The sequence below is a fragment of the Balaenoptera acutorostrata genome, chromosome 1 (assembly GCF_949987535.1).
Source record: "Balaenoptera acutorostrata chromosome 1, mBalAcu1.1, whole genome shotgun sequence".
Lineage (NCBI taxonomy): Eukaryota > Metazoa > Chordata > Mammalia > Artiodactyla > Balaenopteridae > Balaenoptera > Balaenoptera acutorostrata.
Genome location: NC_080064.1, coordinates 66312482 through 66334560, shown reverse-complemented (window position 1 = coordinate 66334560; position 22079 = coordinate 66312482). Strand labels below are relative to the sequence as shown.

Below are 22079 nucleotides of genomic sequence, written 5' to 3'. Positions count from 1 at the left end.
CCTTTAGCATTTGTTGTAAAGCTGGTTTGGTGGTGCTGAATTTTCTTAGCTTTTGTTTGTGTATAAAGGTTTTAATTTCTTGTCAAATCTGAATGAGATCCTCGCTGGGTAGAGTAATCTTGGTTGTAGGGTTTTCCCTTTCATCACTTTAAATATGTCCTGCCACTCCCTTCTGACTTGCAGAGTTTCTGCTGAAAGATCAGCTGTTAACCTTATGGGGATTCCCTTGTATTTTATTTGTTGCTTTTCCCTTGCTGCTTTTAATATTTTTTCTTTGTATTTGATTTTTTTTTTTTGTATTTGATTTTTGATCACTTGATTAATATGTGTCTTGGTGTGTTTCTCCTTGGATTTTCCTGTATGGGACTCTCTGCGCTTCCTGGACTTGATTAACTATTTCCTTTCCCATATTAGGGAAGTTTTCAACTATAATCTCTTCAAATATTTTCTCAATCCCGTTCTTTTTCTCTTCTTCTTCTGGGACCCCTATAATTCGAATGCTGGTGCACTTAATGTTGTCCCAGAGGTCTCTGAGACTGTCCTCAATTCTTTTCATTCTTTTTTCTTTATTCTGCTCTGCAGTAGTTATTTCCACTATTTTATCTTCCAGGTCACTTATCTGTTCTTCTGCCTCAGTTATTGTGCTATTGATTCCTTCTATAGAATTTTTAGTTTCATTTATTGTGTTGTTCATCGTTTGTTTGCTCTTTAGTTCTTCTAGGTCCTTGTTAAACGTTTTATTTTCTCCATTCTATTTCCAAGATTTTGGATCATCTCTACTATCATTACTCTGAATTCTTTTGCAGGTAGACTGCCTATTTCCTCTTCATTTGTTTGGTCTGGTGGGTTTTTACCTTGCTCCTTCATCTGCTGTGTGTTTCTCTGTCTTCTCATTTTGCTTAACTTACTGTTTGGGGTCTCCTTTTCCCAGGCTGCAGGTTCATAGTTCCTGTTGTTTGTGGTGTCTGCCCCCAGTGGCTAAGTCTGGTTCAGTGGGTTGTGTAGGCTTCCTGGTGGAGGGGACTGGTGCCTGTGTTCTGGAAGATGAGGCTGGATCTTGTCTTTCTGGTGGGCAGGACCACATCTGGTAGTGCGTTTTGGGGTGTCTGTGACCTTATGATTTTAGGCAGCCTCTTTGCTAATGGGTGGGGTTGTGTTCCTGTCTTGTTAGTTGTTTGGCATAGGGTGTCCAGCACTGCAGCTTGCTGGTCATCGAGTGGAGCTGGGTCTTAGCATTGAGACAGACATCTCTGTGAGAGCTTTCGCCATTTAATATTACATGGAGCTGAGAGGTCTCTGGTGGACCAATGTCCTGATCTCAGCTCTCCCACCTCAGAGGCACAGGCCTGACACCTGGCCAGAGCACCAAGACCCTGTCAGCCACATGGCTCAGAAGAAAAGGAGAAAAAAAGAAAGAAAGAAAAAATAAAATAAAACAAAGTTATTAAAATAAAAAACTAAAAAATTTATTAAAAATAAAATTAAAAATTTAAAAAAAAGAAAGAGAGCAACCAAACCAAAAAAACAAATCCACTAATGATAACAAGCGCTAAAAACTATACTTAAAAAAAAAAAAAATACGGAGCGACAGAACTCTAGGACAAATGGTAAAAGCAAAGCCATACAGACAAAATCACACACAGAAGCATACACATACACACTCACAAAAAGAGAAAAAGTAAAAAAATATATATCATTGCTCCCAAAGTCTACCGCCTCAATTTGGGATGATTCGTTGTCTATTCAGGTATTCCACAGATGCAGGGTACATCAAGTTGATTGTTGAGGTTTAATCCGCTGCTCCAGAGGCTGCTGGGAGAGATTTCCCTTTCTCTTTTTTGTTCACACAGCTCCTGGGGTTCAGCTTTGGATTTGGCCCCGCCTCTGTGTGTAGGTCACCTGAGAGCGTCTGTTCTTCGCTCAGACAGGAGGGGTTAAAGTAGCAGCTGATTAGGGGGGCTCTGGCTCACTCAGGCTGGGGGGAGGGAGGGGTACGGAACGAGGGGCGAGACTGCATCGGCAGAGGCCGGCATGACATTGCAACAGCATGAGGCGTGCCGTGTGTTCTCCCGGGGAAGTTGTCCCTGGATCACGAGACCCTGGCAGTGGCTGGCTGCACAGGCTCCCGGGAGGGGAGGTGTGGATAGTAACCTGTGCTTGCACACAGGGTTCTTGGTGGCTGCAGCAGCAGCCTTAGCGTTTCATGCCCGTCTTGGTGTCTGCACTGATAGCCACGGCTCGCGCCCGTCTCTGGAGCTCGTTTAGGCAGTGCTCTGAATCCCCTTTCCTCGCGCACCCCGAAACAATGGTCTCTTGCCTCTTAGGCAGGTCCAGACTTTTTCCCGGACTCCCTCCCGGCTAGCTGTGGCGCACTAGCCCCCTTCAGGCTGTGTTCACGCAGCCAACCCCAGTCCTCTCCCTGGGATCTGACCTCCGAAGCCAGAGCCTCAGCTCCCAGCCCACACCCATCCCGGCGGGTGAGCAGACAAGCCTCTCAGGCTGGTGGGTGCTGGTTGGCATCGATCCTCTGTGCGGGAATCTCTCTGCTTTGTCCTCTGCACTCCTGTTGCTGTGCTCTCCTCCATGGCTCCAAAGCTTCCCCCACCACCACCCCCGTCTCCGCTAGTGATGGGGCTTCCTAGTGTATGGAAACCTTTCCTCCTTCACAGCTCCCTCCCAGAGGTGCAGGTCCCGTCCCTATTCTTTTGTCTCTGTTTTTTCTTTTTTCTTTTGCCCACCCAGGTATGTGGGGGGTTTCTTGCCTTTTGGGAAGTCTGAGATCTTCTGCAAGTGTTCAGGAGGTGTTCTGTAGGAGTTGTTCCACATGTAGATGTATTTCTGATGTATTTGTGGGGAGGAAGGCAATCTCCACGTCTCACTCCTCCACCATCTTGAAGGTCCTCCCTGGATTCAAATCTTCATTTCATCATTTACTGATGTTCTTACATACAATAAATGAGACTACCGGTACTTACTCTATAGTATTGTGTGGATTAAATGAATTAATACATGTAGAGCACTTAGTATAGTGCCTAGAACAAAGAAAGCAGCTATTTATTAATATTTTAATATAGTAGTAGTTCAATTACTACTATTTGTTGAGAAGTTCACACTGCAAAACATATCATAAGTGCTAGAAGTATAAAGGTTCCCAAAACAGAAATTTACTACTTGTATGGATATTACATTCTAGTGAGGCAGTAAAGAAAGACAATAAACAAACACATACATGGTATAATGTTGGGCAGTGCTAAGAGCTACGAAGAAAAAAAGTGGGAATACTATATAGAATGTTGGAGGTGTTATTTTACACAGGGTAATCAAGGGTACATTCTTTAGTGAAATGAATGAGCAAGTGGATATCTAGGGGGAAGAGTAAAGTTAAAAACAACAACAAAAGGTCACTGTGGCTGACAGAAGACCATTTTAAGGACTCTGGATTTTAATCTAAGTGTGATGAGAAGATATGAAAGAATTTTGAGCATAAAATGGTTAAGTAACAGGGAGATATATTTCTTTCTGAGTATATCTTATTTCAGTCTTAAGTCCCAAATAACATTTCCCCTCATCCATTTTCCCCTCAAGAAAAGTTATTGCTAACTAGCAATAATAATCAATAAAAATGGGAGTTATTCTCAACAGATTTTTTCATAGCATCCCAAACCACTCCAACTTCACCTGGATGGAGGGTTTTGACTAGACAAAGGAGGAGTAGGCAGTTATTGCCATTAAGAGATTCTACCATCCAGTAATTTGTTATCAATGTTCCTAGTTTTACTAATTAGTTAAAAAAAAGTACGATTATCTGTTTTTGGCAGCTTTCTTTAGCCACATCAAGTTAAGCACTGTGAGGATAAGTAGTGACATAGTGTTCTCTTAAAGAGAGAAGTGATAATAACAACAATAATAAACATGGTAGTGAATAGGAGAGCTGTGATTAGAGTACTACACTCTATAATGTCTCTTAAAACAAAACCAAAGAAAATCTAGTGTTTCTTTTTGGAAATAACAGACCAAAGTTATATATAAATCAGCCCTTTAGTATTACCTTTGTTTAGCCTAGAAAAGTAGTAAGTAAAAACAAAGACTTTTCTACACTTAACAGTAAGAGCCATGAGGAAAAAATATCAACTTCAGAGTCTGTAAGAAGTGAAACATAAAAGATTCCATATTGAGTTGAAAATAGCCAGAAGAGTTATCATCAGATACTTGGTGCGGAGGACCTGGAAATTATGTTATCTGTTTACAATTAAACTAAACTAATATTTAGTAATAAATATACATTCCACTAATCTGTATACATATAGTTCTGGCAACATAAATGAGCTAATGTAGAGTCTCTTTTTGGCCACAAACACAAAGAAATACTTGATTTAAAAACAGCTCTTAGAATGCTGAAACCTCTGGACTACCTGATAAAAGTACAAAAACCAATCCCCTGGATGCTTCCACAATGCACTGAAGGAAAATAATACCTGCTGCAGGTAAACTTACAAGCAAAATTTAAGAGAGGAAATAACTGGTCATGACAGAGAGAGCACATACAACAGACCAAAAAAACATCACCCTAATAACTTGAGATAACAGAAAAAAAATCAGAAAGTGACTATAACTTAAGTATTATATAATTAAGGAGATAAAAGGAGAATGAGAAACTATGTTAAAAAACCAGGCTACCATAAAAGAAAGGGTGGAGATGAAAAAGAACCAAACATAAATTCTAGAAATGAAAAAAGTCATTAAATGGATTAAGTAGCAGATTAGACAAAGGGTAAAAAAAACTGAAAAGCAAATCTGAGAAAATTATCTAGAATACAGCAAAGATAAATCACGAAATTGAGGTTAAGAGATACAGAGCAGTACTAATCCAAGTTTGATCTGTGGAGCACTGCCAGTCCACAGATTGTTACTGGACTAGTTTGTGATACAGAAAGTGAGAGTAAGCATTTGCAATAATTTGATATTATTGTGACATTCTTATATTTTACAAGAATAATGGTTCACAATTGATTGGAAATTAAAAACAATCTTTCAGCACAGATAGTTTGAGAACCACTGACAAACAGAGGTAGAAATAGGGAGTGTTCACTGTACAACCTATAGTTAACAGAAGGAGTTACAGGAGAGAATATAGACAATGGGGGAGCATCAACACTTGAAAAGATAAGAGTAAAAATTTCCTGGGAATTCCCTGATGGTCCAGTGGTTAGGACTCTGAGCTTTCACTGCCCCAAGGGCCCAGGTTCAATCCCTGGTTGGGGAACTAAGATCCTGTAGGCCATGTGGTACAGTCAAAACAAAATAATAATAAAAAAATAATAAATAGTACTAAAATTATTTGATACTCAAGAAGACATGAGAAGTAATATGAATTAAGAGCATGAAATGGAATCCTGGACCTATGACTTCTAAATTGTGTGTCCATGGACAAATTATTTATTCTCTCTGAGTTGCAGTTTCCTGATCTTTAATGGAAATTATAGTACTACCAAAACAAGAGTCTAATGGGGGAAATACATAATATATTTAAAATGTGTAGCACAGTGTCAGGTACACCACAGGCACTCAAATATTAGCTGTTCTTTTTCTTCTTAATTAATAGAATCCCCAAAGTGGACAATAGCTAGTAGCAGAGTCTAAAGAAAATCTATTCTTAAAACCCACCCTGGGGACTTTCCTGGTAGCACAGTGGTTAAGACTCCACGCTCCCAATACAGGGGGCCTGGGTTGGATCCCTGGTCTGGGAACTAGATCCCACATGCATGCCGCAACTAAGAGTCCGCATGCCACAACTAAGGAGCCCACCTGCTGCAACTAAGGAGCCCACCTGCCACAATGAAGACCCAGCACAACCAAATAAATAAATAAATATTTTAAATAAATAAATTAATAAATTAATAAATTAATTAAAACCCACCCGACAGTTCACATTATCTTCTTGCTACCAAAGCAGAACTAAATTATTTTGTACTTAAAAGATAATTTTCAAATATTTAGATGAAAATGAATGTCTTTACATTTGAACAAAGCAAGGCCAGTATTAAAATTACCTCTACAAGCAGCTTTCCAAAAGTTTTCCTCTCCAGGGCATACTTGGTAGCTTCATCCAAAGCTCTTTGTGCTAGTCCCACAGCACCAGCTGCTACCTAGTATTTTAACATTTTACAAAACAAAAGTGTCTTTAAAACACACGTATAATGGCTATTTGCCTAAAGTCTAAGTTAAGGATTATACAAAGAGAAGCTGACCTATACCTTAAGGCAATAAAGGGTGGGGGAGATAACAAGCATTTAAATTTATATTATTTATGAATTAAAGGTTAATGGAAGGCATTTGTAAGGCACAGGATCATAGCCTAGAGACAAATCATTCTTTCTGTTTAACAAGGGAAAGCTTCTCAGGGGGAATACTCCTAATGAGTGAGGGAAGAGGAATAAGTACACATCAGCAGAAATGATTAAGTGTGAAATGCTTCTTTGTAAATCGAACAACTATACTAATTTTGTATTTACTAAAATAACTTCTGTAACAGCAAGAGTGTTGAAGAATTCTAAAACAAACAAAAAACAATATCCCTCCATCCTTATAAAAGAAGCAGATATTAAAAAAGAAATACAGACCAAGAATACAGTGTTAAAATAAAACTACTCAATGTAATAAATGAAAAATCCTATAAAGGTTATTAAGTCATATTACTTACTAGAGGTCTGGTTTTATCAAAAGCTCCCATTGCAATTTTGAAACCAGCTCCCTCACCAATTAAAACATTTTCCTTAGGTACTCTCACATCTTCAAAGACAATTCCTCTTGTATCTGAACATCGCTGGCCCATATTTAATTCCTAATAAGGAAAACAATATATATTAAGGAACATTTTTTGAGCTAGCATGTATTCTTGCCTTAACCACTGTTTTATGACTTTTCTGCAATTGTCTTAAACAGAGGTGGACAAACTATGGCCTGCAATGCCCGTTTTGTAAAGATAGCTTTATTGGACTACAGTTGTTACTGAGTCCAAGCTCGCTCTGCTCGCCGCATGACAGGCCAATGAATCGGAGACGAGGTGTTGGTGGGAATGTAAATTGGTGCAGCCACTACAGAAAACAGTATGGAGGTTCCTCAAAAAACAAAAAACAGGGTTACCATATGATCCAGCAATTCCACTCCTGGGCATATACCCAGACAAAACTATAATTTGAAAAGATACAGGTACCCCTATGTAAATAGCAGCACTATTCACAATAGCCAAGACATGGAAACAACCTAAATGTCCATTGACAGATGAATGGATAAAGATGTGTGTGTGTGTGTGTGTGTGTGTATTTTATACACACACACACACACACACACACAGGAATATTACTCAGCCATAAAAAAGAATGAAATAATGCCATTTTCAGTAACATGGATGGACCTAGAGATTATCATTCTAAGTGAAGTAAGTCAGAAACAGAAAGGCAAATACAATATGATATCACTTATATGTGGAATCTAAAATATATGACAAATGAACATATCTATGAAACAGAAACAGATTCACAGACATAGAGAACAAACTTGTGGTTGCCAAGGAGGGGGTGGAGGTGGGGGAGGGAAGGATTGGGAGTTTGGGATTAGCAGATGCAAACTCATATATATGTATATGATGGATAAACAACAAGGTCCTACTGTATAGCACAGGGAACTATATTCAATATCCTGTGATAAAACATAATGGAAAAGAATATGAAAAAGAATATATATATGTATAACTGAATCACCTTTCTGTACAGCAGAAATTAACACATTATAAATCAACTACACTTCAATAAAATATATATATATGAAAAAAGAAATTGCCAAGGTAGCTATATCCCCTCAACATTTCATTTAAAAAATTTTAAAACCAACAGAAGAATTGCAAGAGTAGTAAAATGAATACCTCATCTTTACCTAGATTTGCCAATTTTGGCACATTTCCTTTATTTCTGTGTTTTGTGGGTGTGTATAACTATTAGCATTATTTGCTGAATTATTTGAGAGGAAGTTGCAGATATTGTGACCCATCTTAACAATTTAATCTCATTTTTAATAAGCAGTGTGAGAAGCAGGGGCAATGGGAACATAGAGCTGTAAACAAATTCTTTAATTTACTTGATTTAATATTAATAATCTGCTTCCAGGCTTGAAAAAATAGTGACAGTAATATATAGTTTGACTGAGAAAAAAACAACATCTCTTTGTCTTTATAAATTGATAAACTCTAATACGTTAGACCCTCACTCAGACATAATGAGAAAACACTGTTTACGAAAACAGTTTTACTGTATCCTGTTTCCCAGACTCATCCCAAACACCAGAACATTTAAAACCAAAATGCTTCCTGGACTCATCTCAAGCCATATAATTTCTAAAACACAAAACATTTTGAAAAACATCGGATTTCACAAATTTGTAAAATTCTGATAATTTCAAAAAAGACTTAAGGAGATTTAAATATATACAATATAACCATCTATCTCTCTCACTAGAAAATTAGATCCTCAAGGGCAGGATCTAATTTTTTCTGTTTTGATCCATACAGCATCCTCAATACCTTGAATAATGCCTAGCATACAGTATGAACTCAATAATAAATATTTATTGAATTAGAGATTTGTTTTAAAGTGAGAAAATGGGAAAAAGGAAAGTGAGACTAGACATATCAAGATAAAATCAGAAGTCGGTTTACTATGTAATAAAATATAATCTGTCAGGACCTTTATGTTTTCTAGAGACGGCCATAAATTTGGCCCTGAGTTTTCTAGCAACCATCCCTAAAAAGGAAACATGAATAAAACATAAATAAAAACAAACCAATTGCTTGGAAGAAGCACAACCATTCTTAGTACTTCTATTTTGTTATACACAATAATCTCATTATAGTTTTATTTGTAAAGTGCAGTCTATCTTTAATATCTATCTTAAAAGAAAGTATAGAATAATACAGTGTAGGAAACTGCACTGGGCAAGTTTCTAGGACACGTTAGCACTGATCTCAACTCTGTCTCTTAAGTATGTAACCTTGAGTAAATCATTTCACTTGGATTTCAGATTCAGTGTTCAGCAAACAGACCATAAAAAATGTGTAGGGTATCTTCCACTTTTAACATTCTACGGCCTAAAAGGGAAAGTACTCCTCTTACATACATTAGCAACATGCTTCCATTTTAAAGAGGCTTTGGTACAAAAGAGAGATTCTCATGGCTCTTAATAAAACATACAAATACATATGACTGGTTTAGAAGTTTGCATAACTTGGTCAACTCAAAGTAGCCTTTCCAGTTCAGGTTATGCCACCCTTAGTCTAATATCTGACAAGATAATCTGAATCTTTACCCATTTGGAAGAAAATTCATGTAACTCTTTTTTTTTTTTTTAATAAATTTATTTATTTTATTTATTTATTTTTGGCTGCGTTGGGTCTTTGTTGCTGTGCGCGGGCTTTCTCTAGTTGTGGCGAGCAGGGGCTACTCCGTTGCAGTGCACGGGCTTCTCATTGCGGTGGCTTCTCTTGTTGTGGAGCACGGGCTCTAGGCACGTGTGCTTCAGTAGTTGTGGCACATGGGCTCAGTAGTTGTGGCTTACGGGCTCTAGAGCGCAGGCTCAGTAGTTGTGGCGCACGGGCTTAGTTGCTCCGCGGCATGTGGGATCTTCCCGGACCAGGGCTCAAACCCGTGTCCCCTGCATTGGCAGGCAGATTCTTAACCACTGCGCCACCAGGGAAGCCCCATGTAACTCTTAATTAACTTCCATAATCCCTCCTTTGCCTTAGATACAGACATCATTTAGTCATTAATAGGTTTTCTTTTTTACAAATTCACTTTGAAAAAAAAGTTTTACATTTGTAAAACTGCATCTCCTCTTCCTTTTCTCAGAGTTATAATCTTAAATCATGCTTCCTAGCTCTCACTAGGACTACTTTAATGACTTCATTTCTTTCCTTCTTGATTTACTAAATTTTAAACTTTTCTCTTTAATCTACTTTAAATGCTACTGCTAAATTATATCCACGCATTCAGATTACCATGCTTTTGTTTCTTTTTTTTTTTTAATATATTATTTTTTATTTTGGGCTGTGTTGGGTCTTCGTTGCTGCACGCAGACTTTCTCTAGTTGCAGCGAGCAGGGGCTACTCTTCGTTGTGGTGCATAGGCTTCTCATTGCAGTGGCTTCTCTTGTTGCGCAGCATGGGCTCTAGGCACACCGGCTTAAGTAGGTGCAGCACGTGGGCTCAGTAGTTGTGGCACGCGGGCCCTAGAGCACATGGGCTCTAGAGCGCAGGCTCAGTAGTTGTGGCACACGGGCTTAGTTGCTCCGCGGCACGTGGGATCTTCGTGGACCAGGGATTGAACCCATGTCTCCTGCATTGGCAGGTGGATTCTTAAGCACTGCGTCACCAGGGAAGTCCCCCATATTACTATCCTTTTCAAATATGTTAAATTACCTTTTCTTGTTCAAATAAAATTTTTCTTGCCTTCCCACATTCAAGGCTCTTTGCCATTTCTACACTTTCTCAGGAACAGATTTTTCTCTTAGTGTTGTATGAACTTGGGTAATCAACTTATGTCACATTGTTTTAATCCATAAAATGGGCATAATGTCACTTATCCTACACGAAAGGTTGCTGTGAGCAAAGAAAAAGAATGGGAAAGTGTTTTGAAATATCTAAAACTCTATTATTGGGCAGGCCATACAAATGATAGTTTGATTTCTGCTTCATTATCCCTCACAGCTGTTATTGGCATTCTCCATAGACTGGCACCAAGAATGGCTACTCTTTCAAATAATTACTTGACATGACTATTCTCAACTTAAAAATCTTTAGCAAGGACTATTTCATCCAATAATATCAAAAGCAGATTTACTTTTATTGCAACTTAATACAACCAAAATGTTTTCAATAAAGGAAACTGAAATTAGTAATTTTGAAATTTATAGTTAAAATAATATTGGAGGCCTTAATCACTGATAAATACACACTTTACCTTTCTTCCAACCTGTACTCCTGGGGTGTCTGCTTCCACAATAAATCCAGTAAAGGCTTTACTAGCAGGAGCCTTAGGATCCAGATCAGAACGAGCCAATAAAAAATACCTAATACACATACACATACATGATGATAGATAATGGTATCAGCAGATAACATATGGTGACTCCCATCTCAGTTAATCCTCCCAAAAATCCCAATTATTATTACCCCCATTTTATAGATGAAGAAATGAAGAATCAGGTTTAAAAGCTCACCCAGGTCACATACTTACAACATGGCAGAGCTAGTATTTCACCCCACATTTACTCCTTAACTAATATGGTATCTAACTTTTTTTTTTGTAGTTTGATTGACACGTAAAAATTCCTTGTATCAAGATAACATAAAATAAAGTATGTGTGTGTTGGAACTGTCACTTTTTCTTTCCCAAAACTAGTTTAAGTATTTAAGGGACAAGTTATCTGGAAAAGATGGGTAAATGGGGCTGCCTGTGAAAAGAAATGAGATAGTGACCCCTATGTTCTGACTACTGTCCTCTTCATGCAGCAAAATCAGAGTTTCTGTTATAGCTGAATTATTATGAATATCTCCTGGGTTTTCTCTCCAGAAGAATTCTTCCCAGGAAGATTTAAAAATAAAACATGAGGAAAAAAGGCAAAACATCCAAATATCCATGTAACCTATGTTCTATATAGCCTGGTATAGGAGAATTTTTTTAAAATTTCTTAAACAACTAATTTATTTTCTATGCTTAAAACTAATAAACTACCATCTACTCTACAGTTTTACTTAATAGTTTAAAAAATAGTAAAAATTGTTTTCTAGTTTCATATATTACCTAATTTGTCTTACTACGTGATGCGCTGTACTTAATTCTTAAAATTGTGAAAGCTTCTACTTGCATTGCTGGATTTCCCTCAACTTGTTACATTTTAATTGTTTCTTCACTTTTTTATTACTTGCTGATATTATGATAACTTACTTAAAGATAATGATATAGCACTCCATAATACTGGACACTCATAAAGTGATTGACATATTTAAAATAAACAGTAAACTCACTCTCAGGAATAATGCTTTTCTTGCCAAAAAATAGCACCGAAGAGCACACATATATACTGAATCAGAATTTTTGCAGACAAGGAAAGATAGCCCATTTTTAGTTCATTATACCAATCACCAGAAGGTCCTTCTTCTGTAAGTTTCTATTTATATACTTGTAGTGATGAGTAAATACATTTTTCCCATGACCACTTAACACACACTAGATAGAACTGTTGTTGAAATTCTTGTCTTTGTTGAGCTATACTCTACATTTTTCTCACTTTCACATTTATTCTAAACTGACTTCCTGAAGCAAACATACAAGCCTGCTCTTCCATGTATGAGACATTATTTAAAATTTTTAAAAATTCTTCCTACACAACCAAATCTAATTCCTTTACTCTTCATAGGACATGTTTTCTGTGCTCACCCTAATGAAGGACATTTACTTGCTTCTGAATTTATTTCATTTTGTCAATGCATGTCTTAAAAAGTGTTGCCCAGAACTGTTACCATTGTTTTCCTGCTTGTTTGATGTTATACTTCTATTACTTCAGCAAGAAATTACATTCGCTTCTTAAAGGCAGATACATCACACTGTTGATTCCTATAGAACCTTTCTTCATCTTTTTTCCACAAATAATGCTATTAAATATGTTTTCCTTCAACATTTTATATTAATACAAGGGATTTTATGACCCTTTGTTGAACTTCATGTCATTATTTTTGGACCTATATATTTGGACCTTTTAGATTTTATTAAAGTAAAATTCTGTCCTCTCAAAACTTATTGCTCAGAAGCAGAGAAATGTGCTATACCAATGGCTTTCCTTTTTCCTCAGAGTCTTAGGGGAATGGTTCCAAGGAGGTCCTGGTACGGGCTAGGGAGAGTGGGGATAGTAAGCCAAGTAGAGGGAACTCTAGCTTTCCTAATCAGATTCAACCAGAGCAGGTGTTTTTGTTTTATTTTATTTTACAAATTAAACTTCTGATACAATTTGAAGAAATAGTTCAGGACTTAAGAATAGTTTGTGAAAATCACTGAACTATTTATAATCCTTTATGGACCCTCCAGTTCCATGAATAAAACTTGTCTTAATTGTGGTGGTTTAATAATAAAGGAAGGAGAGAGGGGGAAATTCTGAATATAAAGCATTTAAGAATCAATATAGAGAGGTTTTAAATAACATACCAATTAGCTTTTCCTCCATTGGTTATCCACATCTTCTGACCATTAATAATATACTCATCTCCTTTTTTTTCTGCTTTGGTCTTTATAGCAGCTACATCAGAGCCTGCTCCAGGTTCTGTTACACAGTAGGCCTTGAATATATGGAAACAAGAGAAAATAATTACATGTTAATTATTAAATTATGAACATTTAGAACCCGGAGGGTATTTTATTTTTTAAGTCAGTATATTAAATACTTTAAAATACTTAACAATAAAATGTTCTTACAGAATCAAACTGCTCAAATGTAAAAATATTTAATATGTAATTTAAAACTAGATGTAGGATACCAATAAACCATATCAAAAATTACAATTTAGGTATCTTCAACCAAGTTAAATAAATTTCACACGAACTCATTCATCCAAACATTTATTTAGTAGTATCTACCATTTACCAGGTTATGAAGGAGAAGATGGAAAAGCCAGAGATGAAAGACATCCTATCTTCAAGATTTTTACAATGTAGCAGTGGAGATGAATATTGTATTGTAATTATATATCTAAATATTAAAGTCACACACAATGGGCTTAAGATACTATCTTAGCTTTAGGGTGTCAGAAAGCTTCCCAGAGGTGATGCTTAAATTAAGTCTCAAAAAGGAAAAGGAATTCTTAGGGGGTAAGGAAAAGGGGGAATGTGTATTCCAGGAAGAAGTAATACATATGCAATGATACCGAGATAAGAAGCAGGGTTACCCAGTGTTTGTGATACAAAAGTACCAGATTCTATAACATCTATACTCTGTGCATGTAAGGGAATGGTAGAAATTAGTCTGGAAAGAAAGGAAGGGAACAGATGACAAAGAACACTTTATATTACACTAAGAAGTTAAAATTTTATCTGGTGGAAAAAGGGGAGCCTCTTAAGGCTCTTCAACAGATGTGTGACAAGATGTAAGCAGAATGGATAAAGGGAGTGGTGGAAGGCAAGCAATGGGTAGCTGAAGTTCATTCAAGTTTACTGAGTGACAGGTACTGGGAATACAAGGCCTAAAGACACAAGTTCCTTACCCTTAAGGTACTTATAGTCCAAAGAGAGAAACCTTAACAGTTCATTTTAATTCCAAGTATTAAGGGTACATAGGGACATTAGAAATGACTACTTAGACCTGTAGGGGGTGGGAGGTGATGAGTGGTAAGGAAGATGAAAAGAAGAATAATAAGTAATACTCGTTGAAGGAGATTAAGTCTTGAAGGACAAATAAGTGAGGCAAGCAGATCTAGGCATGGAAGAATGAAACAGCAGTTGTACAAGGCAAAGTACTAGCAGTTCAGTACTGGAATGTAAAGTATGAAACTGAAAGCCATGAAAAGAGGCTAAAAAGGCAGGCAGGGACCTGGTCCTGGAGGCTGAGGTGTATGCCATGCTAAGGAGGGCAGACTTCTATGCATTCAACAAGTTTATCAAACACTTGCTATTGTGCCACAGAACCTGGGCTTCAGGGAAATCCAGAGCAGCCCAGTGTGCAAAAGTGAGGAATATATATGCATTTTTCTGAGGATGTCAGATTCTAAAACGGGTACACAAACTAAAAAAATATATATTAGATACCACTGCTATTGATTAAATGGAAACACAATGTTTTTGTAAATGCAGGAAAGTGATAGATTTACATTTTAGATAGTTTATTATTACAGAAGTATAAAGGACAGATTTAAGGGAAGATAATAATAATAACTTTTTACTATCTTCCAGGTGCTGTTCTAAGTACTTGACTCATTTAAACCTCACAATAATCCTTATGACACAGGTACTAGGTATCTACATTTTATAAATAAGGAAACTGAGACAGTGAGGTTAAGTAATTTTCCCAAGTTCACAGATCTAGTAAGTGGCATAAATACCTACATAAGACTGGAGTTAGGGACACAAATTATGCAAGAAAGAAAGCTTAAACTAAGAAGCAAGATAAGGCAAGAAAATACGATGAAGTTTAGAATTGTGTGAAATCCACAGGACACAATGACTAAACAGGATGTTGGGGAGCTAAAGAGGATGTTACGATGACTCAATTTTTTAGTTTAGGAAGCTTCCAATTAGGGATAATCTCGAAGAGAAGCAGTACTATAGAGTGAGAAGAAAATAATTTGGTTTGGGACACATTTCACTTAAGATATTTGAGTCTAGCTAGGAAGAAATGTCTAATAGATAAGTTCATATAGGAGGGTAAAGGTCAGGGGAGAGATAAGGGCTGGAACTGGAGACTTAATAGACTACTCAGTGAATATACCAAAACTTAACACGAGATGGGGAGACTGATTTGACAATTTAAGTCAAGAGTAAGCTTTATGTAAATCAACAGTGCTAATGCTACAAGCTATATTTACAAAAGAATAGTATCTACCTCTTCCTATCTTTGTGTTCTTTACACAATTCTTGGATGACACCTTTGGTCCAGAAGACCTTAATTAAGAAGAAAATACAGATTTATGGGAAAGAGACCTGGAAAATCTCAAAGAGACGCATCTTTATTGCAACCCTCTGGATCTGTGAGAGAGAACAGGGCCCAGAAGGATCAGCTCTGGACTTGCTCCAACTCGAGGCTTTAAGCAACTCCCTTCTCTTCAAGCTCCCCACTGAGCCCAACATTTTAATCTTTCAGTCTTTCTCCCTCCTTCATCGTCCTCTGTTTATTCACCTTTTCCATTCCCTTGTCTCATTTTCTCATTCTTTCTGATTGCCCTGCTCTCTCACACTCACATCCCCTCGCAGATCACCTTTCTGTTGGAGACTATACTGATGGCCTATTTCCAAGAGCAGCAGGTTTGAATCAGCTCCAGTTTAAAATGAAGGTGGGCGGTGGGGGCAAGGCCAGGAGGGGATATTAAAAAAAAAAAGCATCTAAAATAAGAGTGAGGGAACCATGCTACTCTGTACTCATCAGACCATCCTAGAGTACTATATTTAGCTCTATAATAATATTTTTGAGTCAGTGATTACTAAGAAGGCGGTGGGACTTTACTGTGTTGTATGAAGAAAAGATGAAAAAATCAGGGCTAATTTGCTTAGAAAAGGTAAGATCCACATGACAGCCATATTAAAATACCTGAAGGGCTATACAGCCAAGGGAGAGGATTTGAATTGATAGGAGAAAACTAGTGTGAAATTATTCAAACTTATTGAACACCTATTATGGTATCAGGTGGTGAAATTATAAAAGGAAATGACACAATCCTTTCCCTCAGGAGCATGCAATCTAGAAGAGGTTTCTAACAGTCAGGGACACTCCCAAATGGAGCTGCTTCGGAAGTTGAGACTCCTAGACATGAAAACATGAGCTAGACGGCCTTTTCACAGGTGTGCTATAGAGGAGATTCAGATGTTGTGTAGGTTAACTGCATTACTCTTCTACTTAGATGTTCAAAGATGTTTTCAGCATCACAACAAAAAAAGTATTATACAAATGAACTGTCCAGAAAAGATAACTCTTTACCAAAATTTTATTTTAAGTAACTTTGGGAATCCTTTTTCTCTGAAATATGCTATTAGACATTCCTCTGTTTTATAATAAGGCATAGTTTTTATTGGTTTAAACTTTTTCATAAATTTATTTTATTCTTAATTATTTTTGGCTGTGTTGGGTCTTTGTTGCTGCATGCGGGCTTTCTCTAGTTGCTGCGAGCGGGGGCTACTCTTCGCTGCAGTGCGTGGGCTTCTCATTGCGGTGGCTTCTCTTGTTGCGGAGCACAGGCTCTAGGCACGAGGGCTTCAGTAGTTGTGGCTCGCAGGCTCGAGAGCGCAGGCTCAGTAGTTGTAGCGCATGGGCTTAACTGTTCCACGGCATGTGGGATCTTCCCAGACCACGGCTCAAACTCCTGTCCCCTGCGTTGGCAGGTGGATTCTTAACCAATGTGCCACCAATGAAGCCCAGGGCATAGTTTTTAGAACTTATGAAGTGTATGAGTTTGTGTGTTTCTATGCAAAATGGCTGGTTCTTCAGAGTTGTTCTTGTCTTATTTGTTTCCTAGTAAGTAAAATTAATTTTATAATGCTCTTTCAGCAGAAGCCATTTTTGTTTCCAGTGCAACTTGTTCTCTTAAGTCAAGCAAATTAGTAAAATTCTTTTAGGCATAATTATTTATTTATGAAGAATTTATTATTTACTTAATTTGCAAAATTCTATGAGTTCTATAATTCTATGAATAATACATTTTGGGTAAGGATCTAAGGGTCTACCAGATTGTTAACTTATGAGCAGGAACCCAGTTCTGGTGGGGTTTTTTTTAATTTATTTTTTTGGGGGGGGGGCTGCGTTGGGTCTTCGTTGCTGTGCACGGGCTTCCTCCAGTTGCAGCGAGCGGGGGCTACTCTTTGTTGTGGTGTGCGGGCTTCTCATTGCGGTGGCTTCTCTTTCTTGCAGAGCACAGGCCCTAGGCACATGGGCTGCAGTAGTTGTGGCACACAGGCTTAGCTGCTCCGCGGCATGCGGGATCTTCCCGGACCAGGGCTCAAACCCGTGTCCCCTGCATTGGCAGGCAGATTCTTAACCACTGTGCTACCAGGGAAGTCCCAGGAGCCCAGTTTTATTCACTGTTTTATTCCAAGTCCACCTGGTACACAGTATTCAAATATTGAAAAGAATGAGTAGAACATTATACTTTATTAGTGATGATACCACCACCTTATCTTTGTATAGTTTACTAAACAATTTTGCATTCATTCTCTACTAATTTTTTCTTTTTTGCCTTACACTCTAAAGTGACTGGAGGTAGTTCATATAACGCATGTTTTTAAAAAAATCAGGAATGAAGTGAAAATAAAGATAAACCGGAAAGAATAATATACTACAACACATGCTTCGAGGTTCAAATAATTACTAATGGAGGACTATAAAATTGGCTCAGTGCTTCCTACTTACCAAAACAATAAAAATACTATACTGTAGTTACAAGTGTAAACTGCCCATAAGCTGAAGTCTGGCATATAGCAGGGAATTCAGATATTGAGTAGATGAATGGATGAATGAATGGCAGTTAAAGAAAAACAAAGTATCCCCTGGCCATTAGGTATGAAAGAAATTTCTCTACTATATTTTTGCAAAAGGGACACTATGTGAAGATATTCTTATAAAAACATAAGCATTTTGTTTTATCTTTACTATATCCTTTTTAGATGTTATACAACCAAAATAGGTGTGTATAACAATACAGAAGAAAATACAGGAGAGACTTTGAGGCTAAGTAACTATATAAGATCATATTGCTATTATATGGCTTGAAGCCAGGTCTTGGGACCCCAAGTTCAGTGTTCAGTTACATTTCAGCTACTTCTCAGTTCTACTGGAAATGCATGGTTTTATGACAAGAGTTTTCTTTACCATTGTTATGCTTTTTCAGACACTTCTGAGTTCTTAGACCATGTTTGGACAAGTAAGTTTACTGAATGTCTTGCCCATAACAAGCTTGTCCTAGTAGTCTAATACTTCTTTCTGGTTGTCTAATACTGCATATATTTTAGGTATATACTTTTTAAAACATTTAATCCAATCTTTGAAAAAGAAATATGGTTTCTAACTTATTATTGATATTTTAATACTATATGTGTAATATATTGCAATAATACAATTAGTTTTGATTTTTAGAAAATGTTTTTGCACTAAGTGGTATTAAAAAATAATTATAGTATCACCCTGATTTATTTCTGTACTCACTTTCCTCAGCAAGAGTATAACTGATCACATGATCTGGTAACAGATTAAGTCTTATGAACATGCACTAACACTGTAACTGTAAATTAAATCCAAAAACTTATCATCTTTTTCTATATCAATTTTTACCATGACATTATTATTATTATTATTATTTTTTTTTTTTTTTTTATTGGCTGCGTCAGGTCTTAGTTGTGGTATGTGGGATCTTCGTTGAGGCATGCGGGATCTTTCATTGTGGCACACGGGCTTCTCTCTTATGGCGTGCAGGTTTTCTCTTCTGTAGTTGTGGAGCACAGGCCCCAGGACGTCTGGGCTCTGTCGTTGAGGCACGTGGGTTCCAGAGCACACGGGCTCTGTAGTTTGCAGCATGCAGGCTCTCTAGTTGAGGCACACAAGCTCAGTAGTTATGTCGCACGGGCTCAGTTGCCCTGCGGCACATGGGATCTTAGTTCCCTGACCAGGGATCGAACCCACGTCCCCTGCATTGTAAGGTGGATTCTTTACCACTGGACCACCAGGGAAGTCCCCTACCATGACATTATTATTATTTTTTTAATAAATTATTTTATATATTTATTTATTTTTGGCTGCATTGGGTCTTTGCTGCTATGTGCGGGCTTTTCTCTAGTTGCGTCAAGGAGGGGCTACTTTTCATTGCGGTGCATGGGCTTCTCATCGTGGTGGCTTCTCTTACTGTGGAGCAGGGGCTCTAGGCACATGGGCTTCAGTAGTTGTGCTGCATGGGCTCAGTAGTTGGCTCATGGGCTCTAGAGCGCAGGTTCAGTAGTTGTGGCGCACGGGCTTAGTTGTACCGCAGCACGTGGAATCTTCCCGGACCAGGGCTAGAACCCATGTCCCCTGCATTGGCAGGCGGATTCCTAACCACTGCACCACCAGGGAAGTCCAACATTATTTTTAAAAGCAAAAATCTAAGGAATTTAAATATTCAACAGTAGGGAAGAGTGAAATAATTTATAGTACATCAATTAAATAGCATATTATGTAGTCATAAATATCACAGTATTTAAAAAGTAGAGCATAAGAAAATGCTCGTTATGTTAAAAAGGATGTAAAACTGCATATATAATATGACGTTAATAATCTATATGTATTAAAAAATCTAATAGAGTATACAATAAGACAGTTATACCAGTTAACTTCATATCTGAGGGATTACAGATGTTTTTGTTTTTCTTCATACCTTTCTAAATCTTCTATACTATTTTTACAATCCGAAAGTTTTTAAAATATTAATTCTAAAAAGTTTAAATAAAACACATTATATGTAGTATAATTTTATAAATATTATTGAGAGTTAACTGACTCTCAGTAGAAATTAATCAATATTTTTCATTAATATACCTATTGACTATTTTCATTTTCACCCTTGGCTTCATATTTTGAGTACATCAATTGCGCTAGATACATATTTGAGTAATATTATGCACTAGAAGGGGGAAAATGTACAGTAAACCTTTATTAATTCAGAAGTTAGAATAATTTAGGGACTAGAGTGAATGCATTTTTACATATACTTAAGATATTAATAACAAAACCGCCAAAGAAATGTTTAAAATACTTGAACTGGGGGTCTGGGCAAGATGGCGGAAGAGTAAGACCCGGAGATCACCTTCCTTTCCACAGATACGTTAGAAATATATCTACACGTGGAACTGCCCCTACAGAACACCCACTGAACGCTGGCAAAAGATGTCAGACCTCCCAAAAGGCAAGAAACTCCCCACGTACTTGGGTAGGACAAAAGAAAAAAGAAATAACAGAGACAAAAGAATAGGGATGGGACCTGCACCAGTGGGAGGGAGCTGTGAAGGAGGAAAGGTTTCCACACACTAGGAAGCCCCTTCGCGGGCGGAGACTGCGGGGGGCAGAGGGGGGAAGCTTCAGAGCCACGGAGAAGAGCGCAGCCACAGGGGTGCGGAGGGCAAAGCGGAGAGATTCCCGCACAGAGGATCGGTGCCAACCAGCACTCACCAGCCCGAGAGGCTTGTCTGCTCACCCGCCAGGGCGGGCGGGGGCTGGGAGCTGAGGCTCGGGCTTCGGTCGGATCCCAGGGAGAGGACTGGGGTTGGCAGCGTGAACACAGCGTGAAGGGGTTAGCGCACCACAGCTAGTCGGGAGGGAGTCCGGGAAAAAGTCTGCAGCTGCCGAAGAGGCAAGAGACTTTTTCTTGCCTCTTGTTTCGCGGTGCGCAAGGAGAGGGGATTCAGAGTGCCGCCTAAACGAGCTCCAGAGGCAGGCGCGAGCCGCGGCTATCAGCGTGGACCCCAGAGACGGGCATGAGATGCTAAGGCTGCTGCTGCTGCCAGCAAGAATCCTGTGTGCGAGCACAGGTCACTATCCACACCGCCCCTCCCGGGAGCCTGTGCAGCCAGCCACTGCCAGGGTCGCGTGATCCAGGGACAACTTCCCCGGGAGAACGCACGGTGCGCCTCAGGCTGGTGCAACGTCACGCTGGCCTCTGCCACCGCAGGCTCGCCCCGTATCCGTACCCCTTCCTCCCCCACCGCCTGAGTGAGCCAGAGCCCCCGAATCAGCTGCTCCTTTAACCCCGTCCTGTCTAGGCGGGGAACAGACGCCCTCAGGCAACCTACACGCAGAGGCGGGTCCAAATCCAAAGCTGAACCCCAGGAGCTGTGCGAACAAAGAAGAGAAAGGGAAATCTCTCCCAGCAGCCTCAGAAGCAGCGGATTAAAGCTCCACAAACAACCTGATGTACCTGCATCTGTTGAATACCTGAATAGACAACGAATCATCCCAAATTCAGGAGGTGGACTTTGGGAGCAGGATATATTAATTTCTCCCCTTTTCCTTTGTTTGTGAGTGTATATGTGTATGCTTCTGGGTGAGATTTTGTCTGTATAGCTTTGCTTTCACCATTTGTCCTAGGGTTTGGTCTGTCCGTTTCTTTTTTTTTTTTTTTTTTTTACTAAAAAAAATTTTTTTTTCTTAATAACTTTTTTCATAACTTTTTCCTTATTTTTTATTTTAAAAAATTAAAATAATTTTTTTCTTAATAATTTTTTTCTTATTTTTTATTTTAAAAAATTAAAAATTTTTTATTCGTAATAAATTTTTTTCTTAATAATTTTTTTCTTATTTTTATTATAAAAATTAATAAA

General features: G+C 38.1%; 1 protein-coding gene across 1 annotated transcript in view; it reads right to left on the bottom strand.

Annotated features, from left to right (window-relative positions):
* ACADM (acyl-CoA dehydrogenase medium chain) overlaps nt 1-22079 on the bottom strand; it is a 51377-nt gene that overhangs the window by 12492 nt on the left and 16806 nt on the right. Inside the window, exons 7-10 of the mRNA XM_057554256.1 lie at nt 13248-13378; nt 11007-11115; nt 6701-6841; nt 6051-6146 (exon numbers count right to left, since the gene is read on the bottom strand). Of these exons, the coding sequence (XP_057410239.1) occupies nt 6051-6146; nt 6701-6841; nt 11007-11115; nt 13248-13378 (477 nt within the window). The remainder of the gene's footprint in view (nt 1-6050; nt 6147-6700; nt 6842-11006; nt 11116-13247; nt 13379-22079) is intronic.